General features: G+C 41.8%; 1 protein-coding gene across 4 annotated transcripts in view; it reads left to right on the top strand.

Moving 5' to 3' along the window:
• The window catches only part of Nek11 (NIMA related kinase 11), a 212526-nt gene that overhangs the window by 20768 nt on the left and 173231 nt on the right, over nt 1-18527 (top strand). For 3 of the 4 annotated variants that reach the window (XM_051205802.1, XM_051205792.1, XM_051205809.1), the window contains exon 2: nt 18299-18464. The exons of the other annotated variant lie outside the window; for it this stretch is intronic. In XM_051205802.1, the coding sequence (XP_051061759.1) occupies nt 18299-18464 (166 nt within the window). The remainder of the gene's footprint in view (nt 1-18298; nt 18465-18527) is intronic. 4 annotated transcript variants of the gene reach the window in all.

Raw genomic sequence — 18527 nt, forward strand, 5'->3', positions numbered from 1 at the left:
CACCACTGTTATTGTTTTTATTTATAATTTTTCTTTTTGAGAATTTCATACATGTATATAATGAAATATTATCAACTCCCCCTTCCCCCCCACCAATCTTCTCATATCCCCAGATGTGTCCTCCCAACTCCATGTATGTTTATCTAGCTCTCTCTTTGTGTTTTGATAAGTTCAAGAAGCTCTCACATGCATGAGTATGGGCAGGGCTCTGTTGGAACATTGGAAACCAACCTGTGAGAACATACTTCAAAGAGAATAATCTCCCCAGGAGCTAGCTGTCAACTGCCAATAGCTCCTCATGGGAAAGATACTCTTAACTTCTGGTTTCCTGGGAAAGAGTGATATTTTGAGAATATATTGTATTTTACTTTATTTATCATTTTTGGTTTTCCACAGAGTTTCTCTGTGTGGCTCTGGCTGTCCTGGAACTCACGCTGTAGACCAGGCTTGTTTTATCTAGGAACTCCAGCTTATAGCACAGTGCTGAGTGAAAGAAAGCACAAGCACACAACTGTGGATAGTTTGGCTATAATGACTTCAAAAATGTAGCTATAGTAACAGAGGTAGATTATGGTCATCTAGATCCATGGCTGTGAGAAAATCTGAAGGAGCCATTTACCTCCTTGATTTTCTTATCTGAAAGCAAGCACCCCTATAGCTGGCTTCTCTGGTGTGGACCTTGTGCCCATTTCTTCCACTCATTTTCGGAGCCTTGAGAGAATCTCCACTGGACTATCTAGACTGTAGGATTTAGCAAATCTGATGTCAAGGATCCTCTGGATCCTGAAGATGTGAGGAGTTCTGCTTCTGTCTACTCTGCCTTCCACATGATCAGGGACCCACCAGTTCTCAAGGGTCTCTAATTTGCTTCCATTTTTCTGTCACCTTAACTCAGGCCTTTAATAATTTACAAGTTCAGTAATTTCTTGGGCTTGGCAATTACTCGCTATTTTCCTCAAGCTCAAGGATAACGATTTGTTTTTTGAATACTACTTTTATTTTGTCAATCTCTTGGTAAAGATCTTTATAGCTCTTGAATCATCTTGTCAGGCAAAACTCAAAAGAACCCCCGTATCTGGGGCACTCTGCCAACTGGGCTGGCTGATCATTAACTGGCAGTCTGACCCATCTACCTTCCCTTGTTCCTGTCTCATCTTCTCTGTTGTACTGGGAGGGAAGGATGAGGGTCTAGGGGTTTCCCACACAAAACTTGCCTTTGTAAATATGATCTAGAATTCAGGTCCTAGAATAAATGCTAAGGTGTTTAAGTATCTGAGGCAGAGAGAGGGCCTTAGGAACCATGGCATACAAGTTCCCTTCATAGCTGAGACCCTGGTTCCCGGGACACGATTTTTATTGGTTTTGGACCACTCTGCCCTTAAGGGCCCTTTATTCCATTTCTCTCAGTAGTTGCTTGTAAGAAGTCCCAGAGTTTTCTACCAGTACATGGGTTGAAAGTGAGGCCAAGAACTGAGCGAGATAGAGAAGATAGGATCCCTCTCCTTCTTTGACAGCCAGAGCTGTGGAAAGTAAAATTGCTACAATCTCCATGAACTACTCTGTCAAGCTACAGTGCTAAATCTCTAAAACCCATTAGTCAAGAAGTATACCTGAGTACAGACTGTGACTGTTTCTTTGAATCTCTAGAAGAAACTCACCCAGGTCCAGGGATATGGCAGGACTTGAAGGATCATGGGAACTTTGTGATGGGAGTAGAATGCTCTAATATTTTATCCATGGCTGTAGTTAACGGAGCATATAGAAATTTCAGTATTATTAGAACTGTACATTTAAAATGGAACCTTTCATTGTACATACATTATAATGCTACAAAGTCAGTTTAAGAGTAAGGCTATGGGGGTTGGAGAGATGGATCAGCAGCAGTCAAGGGTGCTTATAGCTCTTGCAGAGGAACCAGAGTGGGTCCCCAGCACCCACATGGTGACTCACAAGTGTCTGTAACTCCGGTTCCAGCAGATCTGTGCCCTCTAGCCTCTGTGGGTGCTTACACTCATGTGGTACATATAAACTCACACACACACACACACACACACACACACACACACACACACACGAAATAAAAAAATTAAAAGACAGGCTGTGGTAATGAAAAAAAGCTTAAATGGAATCAATTGAAGAAGACATCATTAAAGCATGCACCAGCCCAGGTGTATCCATCTGTTCATATACCCTGAGCACATATACACCAGGGATGGGGGACTCATTGTACGGAAAGATTCCAATGACATTATGAGAAAATTCTGCTTTGCTAATGGCATGAGATCAAAGACACTAGTATGCTTATTCTGATCATTTAACCAGTCACAAGCCACACAAAATTTGCATCTCTCTTATATTAAAAAGGGATGTCATAAGAATCGTCTCTTTGACATCTTTTAACAGAGTGTCATCTAAAATTATGATAAAGCATGACTGATTGCTTTTCTCTGGTCTACCAATCAAGTAATGCTCTTACAAAAAGAAACTGGATTAATTTGGTCTATCCCTCAGAATTCCGTGTGAGCCTGCTGGCTGCTGCTGCATGCTGGAGAGCTTCACAGCCATTGGTTTCATCACCAGTGGAGAGTATGTCAGGACTACTACTGAATGATTTTTGAAACATAATTTGGATGAAAATTGGGACATGTGCTTTGGCAGGAAGGGTACTTCTCCTCTTCCAATTATTTAGATTACCAACCTTGTGCAGAGAATGCATTATCAAGTCGAGCTCACAGTGTATAGCTCGTTGGAATTCAACTTCATAAACTCAGAAGATGGATTCCCAAAGTGGCAAAGAGTCAATAGGTACTGTCTTAACCTGACACAGTGGTGTATATGTCTCTGTTTCCCCATCTGTCCAGGAAGCCAAGGCAGGAGGATTGAAAGCAACTCAATGAGACCCTGCTTTCAAATCATCACTTGACCAACTCTGTTTATGGCAGAGGGCCTTAATATTTTATTTGTGTAATTTATTTTATTCTTTGAAAAAGAATATCATGTAGTTCAGGCTGGCTTAAAATTGTTATATAGTTGAGCCTGCCCTTGAACTCCTGATCATCTTACTTCTGTCTTCTAGCTACTGAGGTTAGAGGACACTCTACTGTGTATGTCTTTTAATGCCCATGTATCACAGTTTCTTTATGTTAAAAATGGGAAGTTTTTCCCTCTTCAAACAGGGTTCCAGCCCCAGATAAAGAACTCCAGGTAATTAATGACTGCTATGAAAGATAAGCCCTCTGATTCATTAGACAATACAAAGTGGTCAACCCAATACACAAACAATAAAAATTGACTCAACAGTACTTACATGTTTGTAAATATATATGAAAGAATAATAAAGAAAAAGAATCTATCAGTTGGAAAGTGGGAAGACATGGGAGGGTGAAGGAAGGAAAGGAGGGAAGTAATTTGATCATATTTTAATTCAAAAGACTTTTTACATGGAAGGTTGTGATAATCTCTTGGCACAGCTCAGGTGTCAGATAACTGCTCCATGAATGGTGTTCACTGTTTGCTTTCAGTGCTACCATTTTTTGTGAGTTGATGTTTTCTTACAATTATCTCTGTTTGCTTTTCTCAAAAATGAATCTGTTTAAGGAACTTCTTTTTTCCCCTCGAAGTTTATCCAGATAGAATCTTGCTATGTGGCCTAGGCTGGCCTGGAACTTTATCCTCCTACCTCACCTTCTGTAGTGCTAGGATTATAGACATGTATACCACTAAGTCCAGCTGAACACACAAATGATGTTCTCCATTAGTCTGTGACTAAAATCAAAACTGGTTTTTATGTCACAAGGAACCAGAGATTGACATGACCTCTTATAATAAGCAAGTGTTGCATCTGTTGCATTATTGTCACTAGCAGTCACAGTATGCATAGTAGTAATGAACATAGTAATATAGTTTATGAAGTTTGGAGCTGCCTTTCCCAGAAGTTATGAGCACTGGTTGCACTTACAGAGAGCCTGAGTTTGATTCCCAGCCCCCACATGGCAGCTACCAACCACCTGTAACTCCAGTTTCAGGGGATCCAATGCTACCCTCTGGTCTCCATTAATGCTGCTTACACATGGTGCACAAACATGCATGAAGATATAAGTGCCCATACACATTAAATAAACATAAATCTTTTTAACTAGCAACAATTTTTGGTCAACACATCTACATTCTTTTCTTCATTCCCCTTTCCCATCTATTCTTGCTGGCCTTAATTTTATGCTTTATTATATAAATTATGTCAAATTACCCAAGGAATAAGGCTGAGTATAAATACACCAAATTAATCAATTGTGTAGCAAGACAATTTTGGAGGGTCAGTGGGAAGCTATAATTTGTCACTGCTGGGAACAGAATGAGAGGAAATCAGTATAAACTGCAGTTAAAAAATTTGGACCAAACTGTATGGACCTTCTTAATGGTACTTTAAAGCTTACAGGTTGCAGACATATTAGGTTACACCTGGAATCTGAGGTCTCAGAGGCACTTATGAGACCACCCTGAACTTCACTGGGAAGACCCCATTTTGAACCGAACAAACCTGGATATTCTTGGGATGCTGTAGTCCAGTCTTGCATTCTGTCATAGCATCTTGCCCTGTGTGATGAACAAGCTGTTCTAGCAGCCTGTCCTTCATTACCAAATGTGAGTGCATGGTCCATGGGCTGCATGCCCTCTTGCTTGGCCTGCTCTTCAAATTAGCTCACTTCCCTCTGGCTCTGGGGAAAACCAGGGCTATCTGACACTCTATCTGTGGCAGGCTTCTGGAACCCTAATTACTTGCAGCTTTGCTGTTTAAAGTACATTCTGATTGAAGAAGCTTCCCTGGCCAGCATCCCGGCCTGTGCTTTAGAAAGGCAGATTCCCCAAGACCTCCCTAGACCTGCCATGCCGGAGGCAGAGTTTAAGAACATTTTCTTTTTTTCTTTTTATTTTTTATATATTTATTTGTTCTTATTTTACATATTGATCTCAGTTCCCTCTCCCTCCTACCCTCCCTCCCACGCCCCCAAACCCCCTCCAATCCCATTGCCTCCCAAGAACATTTTCAATGATACACAGTTTCTGCACTTTTTAATGGAATATAGTGTGTTCATGTCCATGAAGATCAGCTGGGGTAACTGCCATGGTTATCACCTCAGTCATTTATCATTTCTTTGTGTTGAGGAAATTCAAAGGCCACTGTCTGAGCTGTCATGGAATATACAATTAATTTTGCCAACAATAGTTATGCTACTCTACTGTGGAACATGAGACATACCCCTCATGAGACATATCCCTCTACCTGACTAGCCTGGAACCTGTTCTCCTCTCTCTACCCTGCCTCCTTTAGCCTTTCCAGCTCTGGCATGTACTAGTCCACTTTGAGGGGCAGAATGTAGCAGCTCCTGTGGTGATTAGTTCACACAGGAACACGTGAGGGCTGCTTTAAGATTCCAAGTTTCTTGTTAGAACCCAAACTGGGTATCACACCTTAGGATCCTAGCCAGTTCTTCCTGTCAGCATCTGGACATGCAAGCACTTTGACTTATCCTCAAATAAATTCCAGGAACTCAGAAACAGAGCTGGTGACAGTTTCCCAGGGGACTGCTTTTTGAATGTCCTGTTCTCAGTGTTACATGTGAGCCTGTGACCCTCTATGTTGTTCCCCTGGGTGCGAAGGATGAAGTACACAGCTCTTCCTGAGAGGCCCACCGTGTGCTCAGAGGCTGGCCACTTTCTTCAGCTAGGCTACCCTCAGCAATGAAGGCCTATAGAGTTTCCTGCCCCTGTCTCTATTCCTCTAACAGTCCACAATGCTTTCTTAATGTGTTAGAAACAAATGACTAAATCTAGTTGTGGAAACTAGATCTTTCCTAAGTGTAGATTCTAGTTTGACCTCTGTTGGTAGATGAGGCCTTGCCCTTTTAGTTGTACAAAGCCGGCTTATTTTACTATAAGCACAACTTGTCAAAATTCTAAAATCAAGAATCAGTAGCTTAAACTCTTTAATGGAATGATGCTAGGCAGACATTTTCCTCCCCTTTTGGTCATAATGAAGAAGGGGTGGGAAAGATGGCTTAGTGACCAAGAATTAGGGTCAGAGTTTGCATCCCCAGCACCTGTGCAGTGACCTTCTGTAATTCTGGGCTCTGTGTGTGTGTGTGTGTGTGTGTGTGTGTGTGTGTGTGTGTGTGTGTGTGTTGTGTGTATGTGTTCAAAGGCAGGAAGATCCCTTAGAGCTCAACTGGTCCACTAGTTTCACTAATCTATGAGCTCCAAATCCAGTGAAGAGACCCTGTCTCAAAAATTAAGATGGAGACTGATAGAGGAAGACAGATAACTTAATGTGTGTCCTCCACATGTGTGGGCACACGGACAAACAAGTACATATGCATATACCATACAAATCACACACAGAAATAGAAAAGGCTCAAATGTATTAAAAACACAAGGAACAATCTTTTTCATGCTAAAGTTAGATGACGTTAGTTCAAGTTCATCACCATAAGAGACTAAACTTTAGAATTACAAAAATTTTAAAAATTGCCTTTTGTAATGAGGCCAACTAGCACTTGTTGGCTACAAATACAATTATGGGGATTTATTTTAGAAAAACTATTGTTGGTGATGATGGTAGTGGTGGTGATATTGACGGTTTGTAGTGCTGGGGATAGAACCCATGGCCTCGGGCATGCTAAGCAAGTGTTTTTTACCATTTGGCTACATCCCCAAAGCTTATGTATTTTTTCCATTTTCTATTTGTAAAACCAAAATCTCATCTACATCATAGTTTACTTTTACTGTAAGCAGTGCTTCTGCTGATCAGCTTTACCTAGCCAAGAAAATGAAGGGATTTTGTTGCTTCTCAGAACTCAATTTGTCACTGTATCCTGGTATCATGGCACTTTGAGTCCCATCTGATTGTCTCATTGAAGTATACAATTCTAATATTTTCCTGTAATGCTAAAAATAAAAGAATGGCATGAATTATTCATCCTAATGTTACATTTTAGATATTAGCCTAATATTAATTATGAATTTGCATCCCATGACAACAGTATCAAAAGATAATCCAATTATTCACCGTAAATTATTTTTTCATAGCCTTGCTGACATTGTTATGCTCCTTAATTTCCTTGCTGACATCAACAGAATCTGTTAGCTCAAAACTCAGTACTTTTCAGAGTGCCTACGGTAGTTACTGTTCCGTTTGCTGGAATTAACTATTCTGACAAAAGCAACTTAAAAGAAGTAAGGATTTATTGTCACTCAGTTTGAGGGTGCAAACTTTCATCTGTCTCAGAGGCTGACCTTGAACTTTAGGTCCTGTCTTCATCTTCCAAGTACTGGGATTACAGGAATGTGCCACCTGGCTTGCCTCAATTTGTGGCTGTCTAATTGACAACGAGTAAGATTTTCTCCAATTCTCAAAAGATAACTAATGAAGAGGAGACATGGCCTCATTAGCGCATCTTCAAAAGGGGGGCCCATATTCCAAATTAGTTGATGTGGGTTTTGTTTTTGTTTTTCTCTAATTCTAAGGATGGGAGGAGAGTGTGCGACAGGAGTTTTCATTCTTTAAAACATACTTTAGATTTCTTAGTTGTTAGACACTGAGGATCTCTATGACTAAACAGGAAAGAGAAAGATCCTACCTTTAGAAATAAATTTCTTCTTTAGAGTCAGTGGTTGGTTCATCCTGTAGGAGGAAATGCTGCCTCTGCTGAGATGCATGTTAGGACCAGCCTTAGGACCCTGGGTGACTCCTTTAACCTTTCAGGACCTTCCTGGCGGTAGGTGCTCTCATTGTGTGATCGCCCAGCATTGAGCCTACTTTTAAAATGAAGCAAACACACAGAATCCATCCCCCAACTGGAAAAGAGGTGGAATAAGGGCCTGGGGATAAGAAAACTGGGCAACTTTGCATTTGCTCTGGGCAGAGTGACTGCAGTGGGTGTCACTGTTTCTCTACTAAGCCAAGCCATTTGTCCACTGTCATTTGTCTTTGTTATTGTCAGCATAATGGGTATGTCAACTCCTAGGTATGTCAAGCTCTATTCCAGTATGTATGTTAGAAAGCAGGTTTTTAAACATCAATTTACATTTTCTGATTGGTGCCATGCTAACAAGTGTATCTAAGGGTCAGTGGGACCTCAATGTATAAGAGATGTGACCTATAGGACCTTTGCTCCCAGCGTTTGGGGTGCTTTTGATTTTGATCATTCAGTTAGTAACAAATGCTTCTGGAGTAGCCACTGTGTACCAGAGATTGTTGCCATGAACCAAATATGATGACCCTCAGCCAGAGAAAGACAGGGAAATGAATGTGGACATAAGTGACTTTGGAAGTCTACGGTGGAGTGAGCTGAAGACTGAGGAATATGCTAGTATCCTCAGCTAGTATCAATCATGCACACTGGATGCTCCCAGGAACGGGGAATTCCATGAGAAGAAAGTATGAGCCTGGCCTTTGAGCACCAACAGTCTAGCAAGAGAAATGTCTGTGCTAACCAAGAGTGTAAGCAGACATTGTTAGCCGGGAAGGTAATGCATTTCTTCAATACCAGCACTCAGGAGGCAGAGGAAGGTGGATCTCTGTAAGTTCAAAGCCAGCCTGAACTACAAAGTGAGTTCCAGTACAGCAAGAGCTGTTACGCATAGAAACCCTGTCTCAGAGATAAAAAGGGTGGTAGAAGAGAAAAATTGGCCACAAACAGCAGGGCATGGGGGGGGGGCACAGACAGGAGAGGACCCGAGCCTACACCAGCAAGAGTTAAGAAAGACTTTGGTACAACTTTTCTCAATGTTTTAGTATAAGTAAATGCTATCCATAGTCTTTTAAAGTTAATGGACAATTAAAAAAAAAAGTATTAGCTTACAAAGGATTAGATTTCATTGTGCTATTTCAAACAAAACTTTTCTCTCCCTTTTTACCTCCTTCCCTTGTGACCTTCTCCCCCAACAGCATCATTTCCACTTGCACATCATACATTGGACCTGTGCTCTGCCCTCAACACTTCCTGTTCTCCTCTCACAGTCTTCTGTCTCCCCTGTCTAGTCAGGTAGTCTATAGCCGCTCTTACAGGCCTGCATTTACCTACATTAAAGGTTAGGATTCTCACTCGAGAAAGAGTCACAGGAATTAATTATGTCTTCCTGAGGCTGTGTCACATCAGTCTTCCTGTTCCACCCATTTTTCTGCAACTCCCATAATTTTGTTTTCCTAAACAACTGGGGTAAATTGTATCAGGTATAGATGCTGCCTTTTATTATCCATCCATTGGCCGATGGGCACTTTCCATATCCGCGTTACTGGGAATATTGTAGGATCTCTGTGCTGGGGTATCAACTTCTGTGTTCTGTTTTGTTTTTGAGATAGAATTTCACTCTGTAGCCTAGGCTGGACTAGAACATGCAGTGATACTCCTGTCACATGCCTCAAGTACCAGAATTACAGGTGTGGGCCACCATACATGCTTAGCTAAAACTCTTAGAACTTTGGTTTACTTTTTTTCTAAAAATGAAAAATTATTGTGATCAATCATGTGCCTCTATCACATGCTATCCTTATTTTTAATGTCTCAGGGTTAGGCTTTGGACTATATAAAAATAAGTGACTCTTTATATGAGTAATTTTCTTTCTTCTCCACTATCAGATGATTATAGAAATATAGGGGTTTTAAACCCCCCCTCCCCAAGGAGACCTCTTCACACTTCTTGGGCCAGAACTCTATGGCAGCCTAAAGTTAGTCTCTACTCTAGGGTCAGGAGGTTTTACCATTTGGAGCCTATGGTGGTGGGGGTGAGGAGCAATGAGCAATGACTTGTTGACATAGATAACTGCCAGTGTATTTAAGATACTTGAGCTTCAATATTTGGCGACTTTGCTCATCTGTAGGAAGGAGAAACATAAAATTGCCTGACAGCTTGTCTCAAGGCATAGTGAGAAATGGTGGGGAGAGGACCCTTAGATGAGTGCTTTTTACAAACTGAGTTTTAAAGAACAGAGTGAGGAGAAAGTTCTAGAAGCTGTCTTCTGTGAGGGAACCCACTCATGTTTGGGCTAAAGGGAGAGAAGGAAGATGGCTCTCAATGGGCCATCGGGGGACTGTTCTAGCCCTTACTGGAGGCTGATCGTTAGAGGTGGGGAGAGTGACAGCTCAGTGTGCAAACACTCCAGCTAAGTCATGCCCAAGAAGTGATGCCTTCCATGCTCACAGTATTAAAGTTCTTGATCAAATCCTGGGGTCCTGAGGCAAGAGCTTTCCACAACATAGAAGTTGGAGGTTTTTCATTTCTCAGTGTGACTAGGGGCGGGATGTGGATGATCCTGAAGCTGTGTCTATTCTTGAATTGACACTGTAGAACCTCTACTAAGACTGTCCACTGAGCATCAGTCCTGTCCCTAACTAGGACACATCTTGTTTTCATTTTTCTTATCTGTAAAGACTGGAAAAATGGCTGAATTAATGAGAGAGGGATATATATATATATATATATATATATATATATATATTTATTTATTTATTTAATGAGGCAACACCCATCTTCAAAATTCCCACTCCTGAAAGTTCTTTTTACTCTATTCTCCTCAAGAATGGAAAACAAGCTGGGTGGTGGTGGCGCATGCCTTTAATCCCAGCACTTGGGAGGCAGAGGCAGGTGGATCTCTGTGAGTTCGAGGCCAGCCTGGTCTACAAGAGCTAGTTCCAGGACAGGTTCTAAAGCAATACAGAGAAACTGTGTCTCAAAAAACCAAAACCAACCAACCAAACAGACAAAAACAAAAAGGAAAACAATATGTAAAGTGTGAAAGTGTGTTGTAGTGTGGAAATCTAATATAGGCCATACCCCATACCCAGAAATAGTGAAATTGCTACCGAATAATGTCTGTAATAGTTCTATTCTTGCTCATTTCTTACTTGAAGTGTTATTTACTTCATCCATCTATCTGTCTGTCTGTCTATCCATCCATATATCCAATAATCTTATCTCTAATCTATCCATTTAGCTATCTACCATCTACCTATAATCTTTCTATTATCCATCTCTGAGCTATCTATCTATCATCTATCTATATTTGTTATACTTTATTTCACTTTGTCTAGGAATCACTATGTCCTACTATTAATTATTTTTCTTAGCTATTGTTCTATTGCTGTGAAGAGACACCATCACCAAGGCAACATATAAAAGAAAGCATTTAATTGGGGCCTTGCTTACAGTTTCATAGGGTTAGTCCATGACTGCCATGGTGGGGAGTGTGGTAGCAGGCAGCAAGGCTTAGTTCTGAGGCAGAAGCAAAGTGTTCACATCCCAATCTGCAGGCAGTGGACAGAGAGTGCAAGACTGGGACTGGCATGGGTTTTTGAAACCTCAAAGCCCACCTCTAGTGACACACTGCCTTCCCCAAACAGTTCCACCAAGAGGAACCAAGCATTAGTGCATATGAGCCTATAGTGGCCATTCTCATTCAAACCACCACACAAAAGGAATATAAAATGCTCCCCATAGTTTCATGCCTTGAATGTGATCCCCAGCTTGTGGCACTAGTTTGAAGGCCTTTGGGACTTTAGGAGGGTGGGACCTGGCTGATAAAAGTAGAACCCTTTGAAGTCTATACCTGCTCCAGTTCTGGCTTGTCCTCTGTTCTATGGGAACAGCTGCTCAACCTCCTTCTTCTCTCATTAGAGACAAAGCCACTCCCCCACCCAGCCCAACTGAACCCTTCTGAAACCCTGAGCCAGAAGGAATCCTCTCCTGTATTGTTTCTGTCAGTCAGAGCACAGCAATGCAAAGTTAACTGAAACATCTGTCATTGTCGGGGATATGGATGCAGTAGATAGCTTGTAAAACAGGACTCTTTCTTCATTTTAATCCTTATGGAAGGTGAAATTGGGGTCTAGTCTGTGTCTTCTGAGCACATAATACTCTCTGCACACATCCCAGCCAGCACAGGAATATGGATGAGAAAAGGCAACTGCATTATTGCAAAGCCTGCCTCGGCATAGGCAAGGACTCACCCACTCATGAGCTCTATCGCTGAGCTCCCTGCACAGCCTGTGGAGGCTCCCCCAGTACCTACCCCCAGAAGTGGGTCACTGCTCACTTCTTACTGATGGGCCTTAGAGGTGTAGTAATTTGCTGAGCTCTGCTGAGCTTCCTGAGTCTCATCAGCTACTCCAGTCTGCCTAATCTCCAACCTCCTTCCATAAGGGAGTGACTCAACTTGGGCAAAAGGTTGCAACCCAGGTAACCATGGAGTGATGGGAGGTGGTGGATTGAGAGCAGCTCTGAAGCTCTTTTCTGTGGAGCAGAAGAACTTTAACCATCATATTAGACACTGGCTCTCAGCATTGCTCCACAGAGGCAAGACACCAACCAATGTTCACATTGGTACCCATCTTGATAGTGAATCCTGGAATGGCCTCCTCCCCTTCTATAGCCTACCTTCTTGTTTCCCCATCACTTCTCTGCATTGACTGCTTGCATGTGAATCCTTATCTCAGGACCTGCTTTCTGGAGAAAGAATGTGAAGAGCCTTCTAGAGCACAGTAGAGTTGTAATTTACTTCTCTCTTATTCTTAAAACATGCTGGAGCTGCAAGGCTAAAAATCGGGGGTAGATGGGTAGGGAGAAAGGAAGGAGTGGTTTGTGAACCTGATGGTTTTATGTGTCTCTTAAAAAGTGATTTTTGTCACTTCAGTGTTCTCAGCCCTTCCTGGTATATCTTTATCATCCTCCCTCTTCCAAAACTCTGGGGTCACAGGGAAGAAGAGGGTGGGAAGACTGTAGGAGCCAGAGCTGTGGATGACTACAGCAAAACAGTGTTTTCTGGGCAAACAGAGCAGCTGCATGTATGAACTTGCAGCAATTGAGACAGTATGTCCAATGTCTATGTAAGCTTAAGCCAGACAAAATCCTAGCCTGGAGGAGCATTGGTGATTGACAGCTACCAGAAATGGGAGAGTCAGTCTTTTCTAATGTTTCATTCTCCACTAGGTTACCACACACCCAAGAGTGTATGGGTGGTACTGATCAGACTCAATGGTTTTAAAATATGAGGGCACAAATTTGGGTATGTAATGTGGTAGATAAGGGTTACTGGAGGAGGAATGAAGATGATCAAAATGCAATGTATGGAATTGGTAAAGAATTAAAAAAATATTTGAAAAAGAAATAGTGTGATATCTCCTCTCAGCAAAAAAAGCACATATCCACATTTCTTGTAGGTTTATTATGAGTTTGACAAGGGTTCTAGACTTGCTTACTATGTGCTCAAAAAGTAGGAGCTTTACCTTTCCACATTTGTGTCCCTTTCCCATGGCATGGTGTAAATCACACAGAAGGCAGTCTGTAGACACCGTGGTAACAGGAGAGTGGCATTTCCTGCCATTAGGTGTCTGGGAGTGGCTGTCTGGGCCCTTGTGCAGATGTTGAAGTCTGATGTCAACAGCCTGTGCCTCATCTTCTGTCTGCTGTCCATGTTTTGCACCATAATGCCACTGGAACATCTGCCACAACCAAGGACCCTGCTTCATGTTTGTGATGAGGGGTGCAGAGGAAGACACAGGATGAACTAGAGTCCCAGTCCCAAATGAGCGGGGATCAACATTTAATTGTTAAAAAGCAAATATCAACACATGTTTATGTCATGTGATGGTAACCCATTAAGTAATTTTGTGTTTTTATCTAGCCACAGATAATAAGGATACTTTTATTTTTAACTTGTCACAGGAAAGAAAAGCTCCATCAATAAAAGTCTGTACTATTTTCCAAACTCTGGAATGTTCCCTCTAGCTCTAAGGAGCTTTAGATTTTGGACTTTCTATTTTTCTAAATCAATGTCCTAGCTAAAAATTATCCATCTCCGTCATTGCGTTTCATGTCTCTATACTTAATAAAATTATATGTCATATTAAAGAAGATGGGATACAATTAAAACAGGATGTTAACACTATCATGATACTTCTCATAAAGTAGGAGAGCAATATTGTGACCTTAAATCTTTTAAAGAGCCTGCTCTGTCTTTGGAAACGTGTGCAGGCCTTCTGCTCTGAGCCCTCCAATATATCTTGGAATTCCAAGTGTAGCTCTATCCCTTGGTCTGGCCTCTAGCATCTCTGCTACTTTCGAGGACTCACAAACACTTCCTGTCAGTTTTCCAACCCATTCCCTTTGACCTGGTCCAGAAAGCCTTTTTTCTTCTGAGGGTGGGGACAGTGCTCACCCTCTGGCTAAGAGTTCCTCCAGAGTCTTGCATTGTAGCCTTGTCTCCTGGAGACCCAAGGCCCAGAAGTCCTAGTTACATTTTTGGAGTGGTCCTCAATTGTTCCTGAGGCAGTGTCTGCTTCTGCCTGAACATGGAGATCATGAAAGAGCATACAGACATGTGGGGGTGAATAATGCTGGGTTAATCTCTCAAGTACATCATCTATCTGCCTCACTTAAGGAAACAGTGGACTGATTTTAAGGGAAGCAAATTGGTGACAGTTTTCCCAAATTTCAAAAAATCTCTTTACAAAGTTTGCCAGTTTACTACAAACTCTAGAAAGCGATATGCACTCGGGCAAGGGAAAGGCAGGGGTTGCATAATGAGATGCGTCTCCAGGGATGGTGCTCCTTTCTGCTGTCATAAAGCTTCTCCCAAATAGTCAAGGCCTTGATAAAACAAGTATCTGTCGTGTTATTTAGGAAGGGATGACAGGTTAGAGCCACTGAGCAAGTGATAAAGTGCCCTTGACTTGGCAAGCTCCCATGCTTGGATATGGTTCTCACATTGATGTGCCTTGAGAGCTCCCTCTGTTGGCTCAGTGACACAATTGTAGGCAAGGAAGGCAGAATGTGTGTCCCCTAGTGATGGTATGGTTCATACCACTTCTCTTAACAGCCCTGGCTTCATCTACCAAGCTATGGAAAAATACAGTCTTATGCTTTGTCATTGAGTGATGAGGCAAGGCCTGGGCAAAACCCCGTGGAAAATTTCATGCTCTATTGTGTAGTAGCTAATGCTTGCTTGGAAAATAAGCATGTTCAATCTTTTTATAGCACAAGTTCCTTTGCAGCAAGAGAACACTTGCACGTCTGTGTAAGGCTTTTATATTGTCATGCTTAACCACTGTGACTTTACCAGCTGCATGCCAGCTGGGGCATGGTACATTACGGAGAGTAACTATGAAGATGTCATTAAATGACCTGCTGTTGTACCCCTTTCAGAAGCTAGAGAGGAAAATGTGTCTTCATATGTCATTTTTGTTTTGGGGGGGCATATTAATAGTCCGAGTTTAAAAACAGGCCTATCCACACTCCCTGTAACAATCTTAATAACATAGTTTTTTTTTTCTTATTAAATACAATGTTAGTTACCCATCATGCATTTCTGTAGAATGTACTTCGTCATCAAGGAAGGGGGCTCTTTAGCATCTAATGAAACCAATGTGAATACACCTGTTAGGGAAGAGAACCAAAAATTTCTGTAAAAGGGACGAGGAGGCCAAAGCCTGCACGTCTCTTGGAGAGAGCCCACATCTGCTGTTATGCTCAGGATGCGGGACCCCTGAACATGACCACCACAAAGCCAGATATTGATGCATACACACAGGGTTTATTAAGAACAAACTCGAGTTCAGGCTGTCCAGCAGCCCTGTGATGCACCAGGTGAGAGCGGTGGCCCGAACCAGCAGGGGAGTAGGCTTATAGGGAAAAACCTGCAGGCTAGGGGAGTACAAGCCTTGGCATTTTCTGATTGGTTCAGAGGGATGCTTCCTGGGTCATTGACTCCCAGGGCTAAATAAGCATTTGGAAATGTCTGTTAGAGCATCTGGTGACCTATAGGGATAACTGGTCACATGATGACATGTCTGTTTCCTCAGTGTCAGGATGTGAGGGCCCTGGAGAAACAGTCTTGCCTGCTGGTGCCTGGCCTGTCACTGCCATAGTCCATGCGTTCTTTGTGGGAACTGGCAGTTCACCAGCTCACTGTTGGTTTTCTTTGGGAATAGGATGAGCTTAAAATGAGTGGACTGCGGAGAACCTTTAAAATCACATGCTAAAAATGCTTACATTAAGAAAATTGTGTCGTCAATGGTGTCCATCTCAGAGTTGAAGGATTTCCTTCTGAGATTTTGGAGAAGAAAATGTGACTTTTTTTTTTTTTTTTTTTTTTTTTTTTGTGGTCCAGCAGAAAAGTCAGATGTTAATCACTCACAACAGAGGGTGAGGGCCTTTTCAAGTTCTCATGTTTATACTCAACTTGCAGGACAGAGTGTCTGATTTATAATTTTCAGTTCGTGTGTGTGTGTGTGTGTGTGTATCCATGCAGATGTGTGTGTGTGTCCATCCATGTAGGGTATATGTATGTCTCTATCCTTTCAGGTGTTGAGGTGTGTAAGGAGGCCAGAGGCTGGCAAGGACATGTCTTGTTCAATCACTTCTCTATCTTCCTTTCTGAGATATAGTTTCTCACGCAGCCTAGAATTCACTGATTGGCTAGACTGGCTGGCCAGTGAGCCCCATGGATCCCTTTATTCACCATACCCTGATTATACTTGATATTTAGGGATTCAAACCCAAGCATCTCCTTGCCCTCTTAATTTATAATGCTACTGAACATTTAAAACATAGATTGTCACTCAGATGTCCACAATAGTGCACTGACTGCAGCCTCAAAACTTCTGAGCCCAGGTCTGACTGAAGTAGTAAGGTCCAGCATTGCCAGAAGAGATTGCTACTTTTCCACAGTAATACAGCTGGAGGGAAAGACTTGTTTGAGTGAACATTTAGTGTAATTGGGGCTAGTACTTGGATGGGTAAAAGAAACAATTAGTAAATTGGAACGACATCCATTGAAAGATAAAATTTAAAACATTTCACATCTCTAACTTCATTATGTATTGTCAAAATCTAAAACCCTTGGTTAGATTCTCCTTCAGCTTTTTTCCTACAACATACCCATGTAGATTTATCCAGGTTTATCTTTTACATGGTAGATTGAGAACTTAGAAATCTGAATTCAGACTACAGTTTTACCAGCTTACCCCATTAAGACCTGGTCTGCCAATGACATGACATATGATTTTTGCCACTTGTCAGTGCGAAACATTTTTGGTAAGCCTTTGGTTTAGTTTTTCCTAGCAAGGCTAAACTGATATTCATCTTCCATCAATTTATATCATGGGTAAATTCATAATAGTGAGTACACTGGCAGAAACATATCTGGAATTAAACCCAGTGATTTGGTTAAATATCTCCCAAACAGGCAGAAGTTCATGGGTGTGCCAGAGAGTCTGCCAGCTTTGGGTAATCCTGGCCAGGACAGAGTACACACCTGTTAGACATGTCTGGGGTCTGATGCTAGCCTGTGAGTTGGTTATGGTCTTTAATTAAGCATTTCTACTAATGCACCCAGGTAGTAACTCTTAACAGTTTTGCAAAGTGTTTTCTAGTAGGAGTCCTACAGAACTTGCCTTAATGAGCAGCCAGGCTCCCCGGCAATCAACAGCATCTGTCTGCACAGTGTAATTGGCATGCTAAAGTGCTGTCCCCAGGCAATCTAGTTTACAGTGTGGCACTATAATTGGTTTGCTCATCAGACTATTTTTTCCCCTTGGATGGGGAGAGGTAGTATTTTGGTCTTCTCATCATGGTGCTGTCACAATTTTTAAATTAATGATTTGGAGATTTAATGAAACCTTCTATTCATCCAGGATAGAAATTCTTACTGTCTCTATCAGTATTTTTGGTGAAAACTTTGTCTTCCTAATGAGAGAGGGTTATCAAGAGTGAGTGAGAGCAGGGGAGAGAGCATGCACACAGTAGAGTTAAGACACAGAAAGGGAGCGAGGGAAGGGGGATGCATAAGATAGAAATAGAAAAGTAATGGCGACTCTACATAAACAGATACGCACAAAATGGAACCCACAGATGTGGAAAGAGACACCATGAAAGAAACCAAATGTCTAATGAGATGGAGGAGGCATAGCCTGGCAGTGTTGCACAAGATTCCATGTCTGTCCTTAATCTGTAGAGAGAATAGATGTGCAGGTCAGAGGCTGTGGGACACCATGGTACTGACCAGGATAGGGAATTGGCCCAGGGCATCAGTGCCATATCAGTCAGAACTAGACCCTTGAGCAGCTGGTCATTGGGCATGGGGGGCTCTGTACACTTGCTCATACCTGTTAAATGTTCTTCTCAATTCTTAATGCCTTTCTTTCTTTTCTTCTTTCTTCCTTTCTCTTCCTTTCTGTCTTTCTTCCTTCATTTTCTCTTTTTTTTCTTATTTTAAAAAATATATTTCTTTTCTTTTTTTTGGCTGCAGAAAGGTACTTAAGGAAATCTCTGTTGGAGAATTAAATCCAAATGAAACTGTTCAGGCCAACGTGGAAGCCCAACTCCTTTCCAAGCTAAATCATCCAGCCATTGTCAAGTTCCATGCAAGTTTCATGGAGCAGGATAATTTTTGCATCATCACAGAATACTGTGAGGTGAGGCTTTCCTCTCAGAAATATTTGTAACATCTGTTGCATGGTAGTTTTATATAGAGTGAT

Source organism: Phodopus roborovskii, unplaced genomic scaffold (assembly GCF_943737965.1).
Source record: "Phodopus roborovskii unplaced genomic scaffold, PHOROB, whole genome shotgun sequence".
In the NCBI taxonomy this organism is placed as follows: Eukaryota; Metazoa; Chordata; class Mammalia; order Rodentia; family Cricetidae; genus Phodopus; species Phodopus roborovskii.